At 37.1% G+C, this 14,334-nt stretch overlaps 1 protein-coding gene across 1 annotated transcript in view; it reads left to right on the forward strand.

Annotated features, from left to right (window-relative positions):
- SNTG2 (syntrophin gamma 2) overlaps window positions 1–14,334 on the forward strand; it is a 200,608-nt gene that overhangs the window by 90,946 nt on the left and 95,328 nt on the right. The window contains exons 3-4 of the mRNA XM_021551123.2: window positions 11,469–11,525; window positions 11,612–11,669. Coding sequence (XP_021406798.2) covers window positions 11,469–11,525; window positions 11,612–11,669 — 115 coding nt within the window. The remainder of the gene's footprint in view (window positions 1–11,468; window positions 11,526–11,611; window positions 11,670–14,334) is intronic.

A 14,334-nucleotide genomic window follows, 5' to 3' on the forward strand; every position in this document is an offset into this window, starting at 1 on the left:
TGTCCCTTACAAGATCTCTGCAAGGTCCCTTTCTGAAAGTGTCTTCTCCAGTCCTCACAGGATTCTGTTGTCAAACTCCAATCAGAAAAATGTATTACACTATCTTCATGGCCATATTCACTTTTTCTGCATTTGAACCAAATAACAACTCTGGACAGCTAGCATTTAATATGAATGCAAATTGAGTGTAACATGGAGATAAACGCTATTATTTTTTACCATATATAAATTTCTAGTACATAGGAGCTCAAAAGCAAATTTGAAATCAGGCTGAAATAGCTGGTAATTCTCTAGCACTGAGTTTGTTAAGTTTTACAATTACAGTTACATGACAGAAATTCCAGAGATAAATGCTTTATATTTCAAATGGTTAAATAGGATAGTTTTCACCCCTGTTCTGTATGATTCAAAATATTAATAGAAAATTGTAACCTGAAAGTCAATGCTATAGCAGTCATAAACGATCACATTGTCTTACTGATTTATCCTCCTTTCTCTGTATTTTTTCATTCTCAGGTACTCCTAGTTAATCTTTATTTTACACATAGCCATTCTTCAAATTAGTTCATTTGCAACAAAAATAGAAATACCTTTTGCCTTCTTTTTGTACTCACCACAAGTGCATGGAAGAAGAAAAAACTGGCTGTAGAATGAGTTTTCCTCTTAGGTGGGATATTTGAATGGAAAATTATTAAAAAGGAAAGTTCTGTTTCTACTTGCGGTAATGTTTTTTTATTCAACCACCCTGACATTGCTGGATAAGCAGCACAGTGAAGCACAAACAGGATGGGAGGAACTGGGGAAGTATTGATGGCAACTGCCTGACACGGATAGTGGAGGTTCCCACAAGGAATGGTGTGCTCCTTGACCTTTCACTAAAAAACAGGGAGGGCCTTGTTGGAGATGTGAAGGCTGGGGGCAGCTTTGGCTGCAGCAACCATGAGATTGTGAAGTTCAGTATAGAACAAGAAAAAGCAGGGCAGCAAGTAAATTATAACATTCAGCCTCTTTAGGGCTGTAGCCCCTTCAGGGGGGTCTTCTTGGAAGAATCCCATGGGAACAGGCCTTTCAGGGAGGAAGGGTCGTAGAGAGTTGGTTAATTTTGAAGGATCACTTTCTCCAGACTCAAGAACAAACCATCCCAGAGAGCAAGGAATTGAAAAAAGGGGTCAAGAGACCTGCATGAATAAAAAAGAAACTCCTGTCATTACTCAAGTGTAAGCAGGAAATGCAGAGGAGATGGAAGCAGTCAGACCATGTGGAATTAATTTAGAGAGGTTGTCAAAGTACAAATGAAATGAAGGCCAAGTTCCACCTGGAATCACATCTGGCCGAGGATGTCAAGGACAACAAGAAAGGCTTTTTAAAATACATCAGTAACAAAAGGAAAACTAAGGATAATATGGGCCCATGACTACATGGAGAAGGGACCCTCATAACAGAGGATACAGAGAAGGCAGAATTACTGAATGCCATTTTTGCATTGGTCTTCACTGGTAAGACCAGACCTGTGGAATCTTTGACCCAAGAAACCAGGAAAAAAGACTTAGGAGGCAGACTTTCCCTTGGTCAAGGAGGATTGGGTTAAAGAACACCTAGGTAAGCCTGACATCCTCAAGTCCAGGGGCCCAGATGGGATGCATCCACAAGTACTGAGAGCGATGTCAGATACCTCAGCAAGGCTGCTTATGCTCACCCCTGAAAGGTGGCAATCGAGAGGTGCCTGAGGACTGGAAGAAAAAAAATGTCACCCCAGTCTTCAAAAAGGGAAAGGAGAAGGATCCATGGAACTACCAGCCAGTCAGCCTCACCTCAGTCCCTGGAAAGGTGATTGAATGCCTCATTTTGGAGGTCATCTCTATCTACATGGATGACCAGGAATAGTCAGCATGGATTCACTAAGCTGATTGACATGATTGACCAACTTGATTGCCCTCTATGATGAAACAGCTACCTGGATGGATAACAGCTGAACCTCAACTTCAGTAAGGCTTTTGACACCATCTCTCACAATATCCCCTTAGGCAGGTAACTGAGCACTGGAACAGTTTGCCCTGAGGGCTTGTGGAGTGTTCTTCATTGAAGATATTCAAGAACCATCTGGACACAATCCTGTGCCATGTGCTATGGGATGACCCTGCTTGAGCAGGGGGATTGGACCAGATGACCCACTGTGGTTCTTTCCAAACTGACACATTCTGTGATTCTCTGAATTGGTGCACACTCATAGAATCCAAGCACAAAAATGTTGACAGAAATGGTGAATTGAAAATAAATAGACAGCTTTCTTTATCTGCCAAGTATTTTTAACAGAAGATATTTTTCCCTCCAGATTTAAAGTTAAAAAATACTCACAAAAATAAATTAATTGTATGACATACAGAGTGATCAATTTTAGTTAAAGGAAAAGCAGGAAGGCATTAATTTTTAAACTTTATATTAATGAAGGTATTACTGTACTTTAACTATTTCTCACTTTACCTCCTGATACTCATTGCTTACATACAGTACCTCATCCTTCATATTCTTTGTTTTTCATCCATGTATACTGCTTCATCCTTCTCCTGTTGACAGTCCACAGTTTTATGCTCTCCTCTTTTCATAAGCATTTTCTTTCTTTTATTTTTTATTTTTTATTTTATTTTTGTAAAAAAGAACAGAAATCCATCTGGTTTTTTATCAAAATTGGTCCTTCTCACAGAGGAGGATTGTCTGCTAAATTGTCTCTGAATTGGTCAGGGGTCAGGCAAAGAGTTTTTGAATGCAGGTGGATGGCATCTTGATTGGAAGAGGACTCCCCAGAGGCTTATTTGAGTCTAATAGGAATAGTATAACAAAAACCTTTGTATGCTCGATATTTGATGTTCCAGCTTCACGAACTGTGTCTTAGAATGAAGTAAAGTATGTGAATAAGAAAAGAAAAGCAGCAAGATTAGTTGTTTTGTTGATTAAAAAAAAAAAGAAAAAAAAAAAAAAAGAACCAGTGTCTGAAAATACTGTTCAAACCCCTGATGTGATTTCTATGGCTTTTCCTTTATAACTCAGACGCTAATAATGACACAGAAAAAATGTTACCTTAGAAAACCTCTAGGGAACAGATCTGCAAAAAAATCTAGAAGGTTTTTTTTTAACCCAAGGACATTTCTGTCTCAAGAACTGCTAATATTGCAGTTGGACCAGTGATTGTTCTACCATTGCTGGTGTGTTACTTTAGTCCAAAATTGTTTTTCTTAAAAAAGCTAATAACGAACAATTTCTTTTTTTCTATTTTTTTTTTTTCTATCTTGTTTTACACATCAAGTGAATGATTTAGAGTCTTCCTTTTGAAATTAGAGATCACTTGTATGGAGAAAATACATTATTTAACTGTTTGTTATTTGTTTTCCATGCTCTGGAAAGCTGACCTAGATGCTTAGAAGATAAATATCAAGTAATTCCTTAGGAATTTTATTATGATATGCTTGTCTTGCTGCCAATATGAGAACAGTTAGAAGTTTGCATCACAAAATAAATATGAGTATTTTTCAGCATGACAAAAAAACTTTTTTATTAAAGATTGAAAGAATAAGTAGCTTTTTAAAAGGCTGTTAAATAGAACAGAAGAATGCAAAGGACACTTTGAATATCCCTGAAAAACAATCTCATCCCGAAATGTGGAAAGACTCCAGCTAAGAGTGAGTACTCATACCAACAAGATAAAAGAAAGGCATCACAACTTTGATAAGCTACACATATGCATAAATATATGTGTCCCTTAATTGAAATTTCAATAAATCCATTACACTTGAAGCTATGACAGTATCAGGACTGGTAAATTGTAGCTTAGACATTGTGAGAGATCTTGTACAGTTTAAAAATTTCAATAGTTAGGAGCAAATTGACTGTGATGGAAGCACAAGGCTTTCCAGTGTTAGTATTTGGGATATTGATGGTTTCAGCCTCGGTTGTTTATCTTCACTATAGCTAGCCTGTGAAATGCTGTGCAAAGTTGAATGCAGACTGGCATTACTCAGAGAAAATCTGCATTCTGGCAGAATTTAGCTATAATTTGTTGTTACGGAATGCCTTTTAAATTGAAAGTAATAAGCTAATTTTCAATGGGAAAAGTATTATCATATCTTGACACAGGGCCTTATATGTGTTATTAGTGACTCTGGAAATCCACATTTTTACATGATCTATATTGATGTAATTTGTATCTGAGAAGAGTCTGGGGTCTTTTCACACCGCTTGCCAAAAAAAGCTCCTGTCCCAAACTGAATATTTGACAACTCAGTGGAGGAGAACCTGAGTATTATTCTGAAGTCATACTGAGACTGTTTTTCATTCAGACACATTAATATGATTCCTTCCCTCAGAGGAATAAGACACCATGGGCTTTGTCAGTCATCTTAACTAGAATAAATCATGTAATAATTTATTTTGAAAGGGACCTCTTGGGGTTATCTAATTCAACTCACTACTGAAAGTGGTGATAGTTTCCAAGTTACTTTGTCCATTCATGTTTAGAATATCTCCAAGGATGAAGATGCTGCCAGCTCTCTGGGCAGCTCTTGATGCTTAACTATGTGAAGTTCTTTTCTATTGTTATGCTCAGTTGGAATTTCCTTTCTTGCAAGTTGTGACTTGCCTCTAATGCTTTGAACACCTATGAGAAAAATTGGTTTTGTTGTTTTGGTTTTGGATTTTGTTGTATAATACTCCCTTATCTTGGCTAGATTTGTCCAAGGGGATGAGGGTATGGAGAGCTTCACAGAAGCCAAAAGGGGAAATCTACAGGAGGGGGGCCCAACGCAGCTGGATGTCGACGCAATGTGTAGGTGTAAAGGGCCTCTTTTAACAACCCTCCCATAGTTAACATGTCGCCTTTAAATGTTTGTCCCACTTGAGTCTTTTCTACCTTCTCCGTCCAGCCCAGAAAGGGGAGGGGAGGATAGAGAAGACAACATTTTTGAGGAGAAGAAAAAGCAATCCAGTATGGGTCCCCACAAAAGACTGGGTGAAGAGTATTACTCAGCGAAGAGTACTAGCCCCCTCCCAGAAAAGGAAAACCCACCCGCCTGCCAGGGACATGCAGGGATGCAGCCCCAGTCTGGGTGCGGGCGGGGGTTAAAACGCAAAAAAAAAAATGGCAAACCCAGCTGCCCATCAGGGCGGTCCCCACCCCATCTAGCCCACCTTACCCTCTGGGCCCAGGCGGTGATGACTTGAATCTTCTCCTCGACTTGATGGAAAAGTCACGCCAAACTGGGGACGTCCCTTCACGGTTCAGCCCTTCCGGAGGCTTAGGTGTTCCCATTAAACCAGGCTCGTCCCCAAAGCCTTGGGTTCGGCCACTATCCACCTCCGGTGGTCTTGCTGCAGATGCCTTGACTGAGGGATTCAAGCGTGGGTCCCCGTAAAAGACCAAGCGAGGAGTATTACCTCCCCCTTGGAAAAAGAAAGGGAGCCTGCCTATTTTATCACGTAGCTGGCAGGTCCCGATAAAGCAAAAAAAAAAAAAAAAAAAAAGGGGAAAGCTACCTCCCTCTTCCCTCTCAGTCGGCCTTTCTTCAGGCTCATTCCTGAGCCACTGCCAAACCGCACTCTTTGTCCTGGGGTAGGTCTATCCCCACAATGCCCATACAGCGCGTCTGCCCCAGTGCAGGACGACTGCTTCCGCGCCGCAGCCTCCTGAGGCAAAATGGGGACTTGCCCCTGCAGCACAGCTGCTCCAGGCAGGGGTACAGAGCACAACAGCGAAGATAAAGAGGGTCCCATAGCCTAAGTCTTATTTTGCTCGGCGCTTGGCTCCTCTTAGCATCCGGCAGAGCTTCCACGGCCACAGATGTCCCCTTCCCTCCTTCTTCTTCTGTGAGGCGGGCACCCCCACAAATTTGCCTGTTTTTTCTACAAGATGAAGGAGGGAACCATCCTCTGCTACCATTTGTTGTATCGCGGTGCTGCTCCTCTCACCGCGATTCTCCGAGCGGTGGCGTGCTGGGCAGCGAGTGAAGAGAACGGGCAGCCGCTCCCCCTGGGAAGCTCTGCAGTCCCAGTTGGTGGTGAGGGAAGAGATGGAGGTGACACGGGACTTGGGGGTGAACAGAATGGTTTTATTCAGTGAGCCCCAAGACCCCCTTGGGAGGGGGAGCAGAGGTTTTATGCAAGAACTCAGGAAGATAGGTGTAGGAACAGCAACCAATGAGGGAATAGCAGGGCAGGAGTTTAGGGCAGAATTAACCTATCACAAACCTATCAGGGGAAGCAGGGAAGTGGAATAATACAAAATAAGCAATAGGGTGTTGAGCCTAACTAGACAGGGAAACTAGACACTAAATAGACAGAGAATGCTCTGGAAGCAGGGGAGGGAGCTCGGAGAAATGACAGGGAAGGTTCCAGGGAAAGGGGCAGGGAAAGGGAGGATTGACAACTTGGAGAGGAGGGGGTTAGGGAAGAGATAGGGAAGATTGACAGCTGGGGAGAGGAGGAGATTAAGGATGGCAGGGGGGAACAGATATTGAACAAATATCAAATTAAAGAAAAAACACACCACCGCACATGCAGGACAGGTTACAGGCTTCTTTTTTAAGTCTTATTATAGCACCTTCTTGCTTTGCTTTTTCCTTTCTCCTGTATGTTTCCCAAGGCCTGGGTGGCAAACTCTGGATTTTTTTTCCTATTGCAAACCTGCCATGTTGTATCTGTAGTTAATTTCACATTTTACTTTCAACAAGTAAGGAGAACTTCTGTGACTACTTCTTCCAATAAATACCAGATGCAAATTTAGAAGTAAGGATAAATTTATTTTTTAAAAATCTTGTAAACAATGCAGCAATTATTTCTTTGTTGTCTTTGTTCACCTTTTCCAGACTTGTTCACTTGTTCTCTTTGTTCACTTTTTCCTATCTACTTGTTTATCCACTTTTCATGTTTAAGGACTAGTCTGCTATCTATTAAGGTAATAGTCTTCTTGTGGTTTGAGTGTGGGGTCCAGATAGGCTCAGGTACCAAAGCACATTTAGTCATGGCTGTTTATCAAATATATATAATTAATACATATCCCTTTTCTGGGTTATGTAAAGGTGACCAGTCCCCTTGAGTCAAGACCAGTGATTTTTGTCTTAATTGGTAATTTTGATGATGTGTCATGATACTGAGCCTGTTGGTGGGCCTACATTCGATGGGATTTGTTGGTGTGGCCATTGTTATGAACAGTACTGTTGATAATAATTGGTTGACCCATTTTTGCCAATATCTGTCTGAAGTAGTCTAAGGCACATAGCACCCCTCAATAATTACAGAGCTTAGCCCAACTACTCTTAGCCCATGGGCACAGACTCAGGCTAACAAGTGGAGTTGGTACCAGGCATTTATCCTTGTAATGCTATTGGTCAGTGAAGCCAAAAGATGTAGAGGAAGTGACACCATCACACTGAGGCAGTGGTCAGCTTAGTTACCCTCAAGGCTATTATTGGGAACATGAGGACGTGACCTTGGCAACTCTGCCCAGCTCATAACTATGTCCTACCCTAAGAGAGCTACTCCCACCAAATTTAATGCTGTCAGCATCCAGGTCCTGCAACAGGAAAGATGCCCACACAGGATACAAGTCAGCCCAGGGATTCTCCAGTCGACCTCCTTGCTATGGGGACAGGGCAGTCCAGGAGGACACTGGTAGGGTCATCACAGTAGTTTTGCTGATAAATAGAAGGGAAAAGAACAAACTTAAAGTGATGGTGATCTGTCTCTTCCAACCTGTCCTAGCCATTGTGAATGGGTTTGTTTCTTAGAAGAGTTTCTAGAAAACCTAAAGAACATGGACTCTGTCAAGTGCTCCAGCCTTTTCTACTGTGTACTTCAGTTTGATGCTTGGAAATAATATATGTATTCATTAATATTTTAATAGAGACTGAAACAGAGAAGTAAAATGTTGTACATACATATTTTTTCAAAACTATCTCTTTATATCAATGATTTGGGAGTGTTTCAAGCAGAATCTTCTTCTGAAATCCCCATAGTACATTATTCATTTAGATAGATAGGTAGGTAGGTAGATAGCTAGTTAGCTAGCTAGCTAGCTAGATATAATACTTCTTTGTAATGAGAGATGTTTTACCACAGGTGCCAGTCTTAGGTGTTAACAACCTGGTAATAATGACATAATAGGTAAACATTGGCCTATAGGTGGATATAAAATCTTCCTAAAACACAGCAACAGAAAGAAACAATTGCCTTAGAAATAAGCAGTTGCCTTCTCACATTGCCCATTAAGCTCCAGTCATACCACTTCATATGAGCAAATAACAAGACATGAAAGACCTTTCCAGAGATAAAATTTCTATCACTGTTTTTCAACAGAATCTAGTAAGTCTTCTGTGTAGAGCAATCTCATACCTAAAAGATGGGTATTTGACCATATAGTTCTTCCCATTATACTTGGAAGTGTCATTCAATGTGCAGCTAATAAAAGTATAGCAATTTTTTCAGCTGTATTATTCATTTTAGCTGTTATAAGCAGCACTGCACTTGTTACCAAGTAGTCTCTTCTTTATACAGTTGTTGAAATAGTGTTCTTTTGAATGGTGTCTGCAGCTTATATGGATAAAATTTTCTGCTGTATCTGTTTTTCAATATATTCCCTGCCTGACATAATTCTTGGAGTTCCTGAAATTTTCTGCCTACCAGTTGACAGCTTGCAACAATTAAAGGTCTCAAAAATATAGGAATATTTCATACTGGTATCCTGCCAATTACAGTTTTTTTTCTTACATTCTGTTTATTCAAATGCATCCTGAAGTTTTATGTGGGGTACTACTTTGTCCTGTAATCTCCTAGAAACAGGAACCAAAACAGGCTGTTTTGCCTTGGTGGGTACATAAATGCTTCTGCTTGGTAGCACACCTGTAATGAGTACTTGCTACAGAGTGCACATTGGATGCTTTGGAACCCATGAGAAAAAAGAGTTTCAAGAAACTGTATGTACTATTGAAAAAAACAAAATACTAGTTAAAAAGCAGAAAAGGTTAATTTAAAAATGCTAATTTCAGTGTTGCTGTTCAGATTTATAATTAGTATGACTGTCTAAAGAGTTTTCCTTACCTATAATGAAATAAAATTACACAGTCAACTATAGCACTGTATTTTTTTTTAACACTGATACAAATGTCTTTCCCACTTCACTCTAAACCATAAATAAATTCATCTGGAAAGAAAAATTATATCTAGCCTGCAGGCAACAAAAAAGTGAAATGAGTTGTTTCTTTGTTTGGCTGAGCCATCCATACACATTGGGTTTTCAGCTGCATATGTACATGACATTCATGTCACAAAACAATAGGTTTGTTTATTTCCCCATAAATATTGCAGTTCAGTTTTGGCAAGATATTTTGGAGTAGAGTTTTCTTTCATAGTTACTTGCAAAGCTTCTGTGTCTTTCAGTCCAAATTTCATAGTCGTGAAATTTTGTCCTTGCATAACAAATTCAGGACTGAGTCAGACCTAAAGTCTACTGAGTTGACTGTCCTTTTTCTGACAGCAGCTATTAATGTTTCCTTAGAAAAGCCAAACAGGGCAAGAAAGTTATGTTTTTCTAGTCATAGCAAATCATATATGATCATAGATTGAAATAAATTTATGTAAATTATCCTGATCATGATACTTAATCATGCACAGCTTTTAGCATTTTACTTTGCAATTTGAACATCTTGAAAACAAGAAAATGTTTGCATTTTTTAAACGTAGCCTTTACTAAGCTTCTATGTAGGAATCATTAAGTATGAGTTTAGTATCTTCTTTTAGCAGGAATATTTGAATAATAATAATAATAAGGAATACTATGATCTATTAAAATAGAAATATCAAGATTATACCAATGTTATGCAAATAGGGCTCCCTATCAATCATATATAAATGCATGTTAGCTCTATTTGAAAGTATAAGATGCCAATAAGCTGTTCCCTACTTGTCATTTTTATAAAATGGCTAAAGCTATTCACGTGCTTACTATCTGTTGTATGATCATGCTAAAGCAAACTAGAGTATGGAAATATTTATTCCATCATCTCCTTGTGATGGGATATATTAAGATAATATATTTTCAAGGTGTAAGTATAGGTGAAACAAAACAAGAATTAAGTAAGCAGACAGACATTAGTTCCTGGAAAGCATCTCTTGGGAGTGAGTCACTGAATTCAAAGTTAGGGATGTATTCTGATTCGGATCAGATCTGAACTTTGTCAGTGAGTGATCAAAAGTTTTGATGCAGTTCCAAATGAAGTAAAAACCTATGAAAAAAAATGCATTAGCATGGATTTCAAAGAAATGGAATTATATCAGCAGAAATTGAATCATATAACCCTTTATACATGTCAGGTGCCATGTTCATAATGCAGCAGTTTTCAATTTTTAGCATAGACTAGTGTAGTACAGTATTCATTGGAACAGAAGCAATTCTGAAAATGTACAAAACAATTCCTAATATTTTTACCATATGTATTATTTTTATCCATCTAAAATGAAATTCCAGATATAGATTTTTTCACTTTGCCCTGAGTCTATATGAACCTATGTCTAGCAAGATGAGTGTTACAAAAAAAAAGAGCTATAAATATTAAAATAACTTGTTATCATAAGATTATGGTCTTGCCTACTGAAATAAAAATTTATATTTATCTGAATTGGTGAAACTGTAAAACACCCAGACAAAATATACATATAGGAGTAATCTTATATACAATTTCTATATGTACAGAAAAAGAAAAAATACTTTATCTTATATGTTCAGGAATTACTGTAAAGATGGCATTATATCCATTACTGTTCAGCATGTTCCAAAAAAAAGTCCCCATCAACTGTATAATTATTGTCAACAGATGAAGTGCTATTATTATGTTGTCAGGCATCACGAGTTACATATTATTGAAATGTTAAATTCAGCATACTGTTAAACATATGATAGGTTTCTCTAGAAAAATATTGATAAAGGTTTATCTTCCTTATGTATTTAAATCTGAAATGAAAAAATTAAACATTTGAAATTGATTATCTCTAAAATTTTTTCAGCATATGCTACAAAAAAATATAGAGAGATCTGAAGATATAGACTAGAAAACATTGGTATTTTTGGTTGAAAAAATAGAACAAGTATCCATATACAATAGCTATGAAAATGCACACATCTGAGGTAATAATATAGTTTTCCTTTGTCAAAGGAAAACTATGTACAAATTTCTGTTCAGGAAGAATATCACTTCAGACATAGAAAAGCGTACTAAAGTCTGAATACACAACTCACAAGTTCTGCTCTCTGTGATAAGGAACTAAGTGCCTGTAAAACAACATTGACTGATACTTCAAAACTGATCACTCAGATTCTAGACTACTTTTAAGAATTATTTTTTAAGTAAATGAGAGCCTAGGAACCTCTTTTATGCTCATTCAGATATTGTATTTTCACCTAAATTTATTTTTTCTACAATTTTTTAAAGCACAGAACTGTTACACTTCGTAGACAACCAGTTGGTGGCTTGGGCTTAAGCATAAAGGTATGGGTAACATCTCTTTTCTTCTTTATATCTCAGTATGTCCACTTCAGTCTTGGGATCTCATGGTTAATATGTCTCTCTTACAGGGTGGTGCTGAGCACAAAGTGCCTGTCGTCATATCAAAAATATTTAAAAATCAAGCAGGTAATTTATGCTATTTAGTTATGTAGTACTGTAGTTATTAATAGTTTCAGGAATCTGTTTTTACCTCAGTAAGACAGTTATCTTATAAACAAAATATTTAAAGGGACTTGCAGAAACATAAGGATGACAGAGGAAATCTATTGATGTACTTAACCTTTATAACGCAGAGGATAGAAAAAGGCAAACCAAACTTTTTTTCCCCACACAGTAATTCATTGCCATATGGTTTGACTAACAGTGCCTAGGTGCCCGCAGAGAGTGATTTGTAATATTTGTAATGGTGAAGATAACACAACATCTAAATCAGTATAGTCTATTCCATTTAAGTATTACATTGACATTTATCTAGCCAAAAGGCTTTATTGTGCAATAACGATAGAAAATAAATAATTTACCTGATAAAAAAAGCAATTTCTTATTAGGCATTTTACTGTTTTCTCTACTTGAGTAAAATGCCTGAACATATATGAATAAAATTCTTAATAACTAAAGAGCTGATTTCCTGAAATGGTTGATAATTTGTGATACTTTTAATGAAATTTAATTCCTTTTATATGACAACACTATAAAGTAATGTTTACAACCTTACTTTGTTTGGCTATAGTACTATTTTTACTTCCAAAGGTAGAAGCATAATAGAAGAAAGCAGTTGTTTCTTTTTTAGGTCTCTATAACCTTTGTGCTATCTAAATAATTAGTTGTCTAGTTTTGTACTGTTTAATTTTTTCAAATATTGGATAAGTGATTTTGTTGGTACTGACCTAAGCATCAGCTGACAGCATTTATGCTTCAGTTTTTGAAATAGGATGAACATTTCAATAGGATTTAATTTCATTATTCCACAGAAGCACATCCATAGCAGCAGTACCTATAAATGCTATTCTTATAGTTTTGACCTCTCAGCTGTGATCACTGTGTTTATAAATTTCAAATTAAATTATTCTAGATAACTCTTCTTTCCTGAATAAGTTCACTGAAGCATAAACAAAAACTCAGTTCAAGAGCATAACTTTACTTTTCTGAAATACAAGATTAATTGGTCACTCATTGCTGCAGACTGATATCTGATGTATTGCAAATCACAGTAAAAAATATCCTGAGCTTTTAATGAGCATTTCCTCCTCAAAGTATTAGATCAAGTTTTGCTGATTCCAATGACTCATCACCAAGTTTGGCCTTTTACATTTTTTCTATTGATTCCTGTCTTCCATTCTAGCAAAAGTTACATTTTTTTTCCTACCTCCAAATTTTTTTTAAAATTAATTGCAGAGGGAAGTAAATTCTGTGCCAGACAGAATGAGAAAAAGTAAATGCAAATTTTAAAATATAATGTAGAGTTCTTAACTAAAGAGTAAATTGATATAATTAGACACAGAGTAATTTTTATCCCATAGGAAATTATTTCACTTCCAAAACCAGGTGTTTTTCTTACGCATATATCAAATCATCAGTTGACTCAGTGTATTAACAACATTGCTGATAATCTCCCAGATTATGGAAAGAATTATTGATGTTGAAACTTCTCAGTAATGTTCTATAAGCCTGATTCAGGTTGGTTTGGGTTTTTTTGGATGTCATTTAATTCAGTATTATTTTTCTTGTGTTTTCCTTTTGAAACTGGCTTAAGATGGAGTACATTATACTCATGGTACATTGATTGGTGATTTTCTATTAATTTCTAGGTGTGTTATATTTTTATATATGTGCTATAATCATATTAACAATTTATTGAAGGCAAATAATGCTGTGGACTTACAGTCAAATAAATGTAGAGTCCCATTCTTAGAGCTATGCAACATAATGTCCAGAACTTGGAAAGGAATCAATCAGTCAGGTTTTCTTGTTGTACAGTGAATCCATTGGATCAATTAAAAATACTTCAGAGAATCTTCAGATGCTTTATGTGGGTAAAGTGTACAAGATTTCATGTGTTTCCATCTTTCTGTGTGTATTCCCATTTTTAATTGCTGAAGATTCTTTATGAGTTTGTAGAATCTAGATGGTGGAGGTTGTAAAAATGAATGGATTTTGAAATCTAAGTTCATCCTATGTACAAATGATTTACCAAATATAATATTGGAAATTCTGGATGTTTAAGCATAAAGCAATAAAGTACTGTTTTGTTACAGAATTATCAGTTAACAATCACATTTTCATCTGATGCAACTTTACATTTTGTGAGATCTTCTGCAATAATTTGACTACTGCTGGGAGTTCTGCTCATAGCTCATGTAGTATGTGAAATGAGATAGGCAGAAATGTTGAAACAGAGCAGTGGGTTCAGCTCATGATGCATGATGAAAATAGGTAAATAAAATTAAATAAAGCACAATGTAATATGGTTAGTTTGCACTGTGCCAGTTTCAAAAAATCTCCCTTAAGAGCCAAAAATCATTAAAATCTTACTTTGAATACATTTTCCCACCTTCTGTAGCATAAGTTGACTCATGATTCACGTTCTGCTGTGTTGAAAAATCTTCTGTTTTATGCTGAGTCCATTTTTATTTGATGCTGTATACCCTGGCAGGACTGGAATGAACTCCAGACATTCAGCAACTGAAACATTCTTGGCTTAAAACCATGTGCTCTGCAAACAGACTGTGTCCAGATATCATATCCTGGCTCCTGCATTCAGGACTGTCTGGAGGACATGACATCAGTTTGA

Source organism: Lonchura striata, chromosome 3, assembly GCF_046129695.1.
Source record: "Lonchura striata isolate bLonStr1 chromosome 3, bLonStr1.mat, whole genome shotgun sequence".
Classification (NCBI taxonomy): Eukaryota; Metazoa; Chordata; class Aves; order Passeriformes; family Estrildidae; genus Lonchura; species Lonchura striata.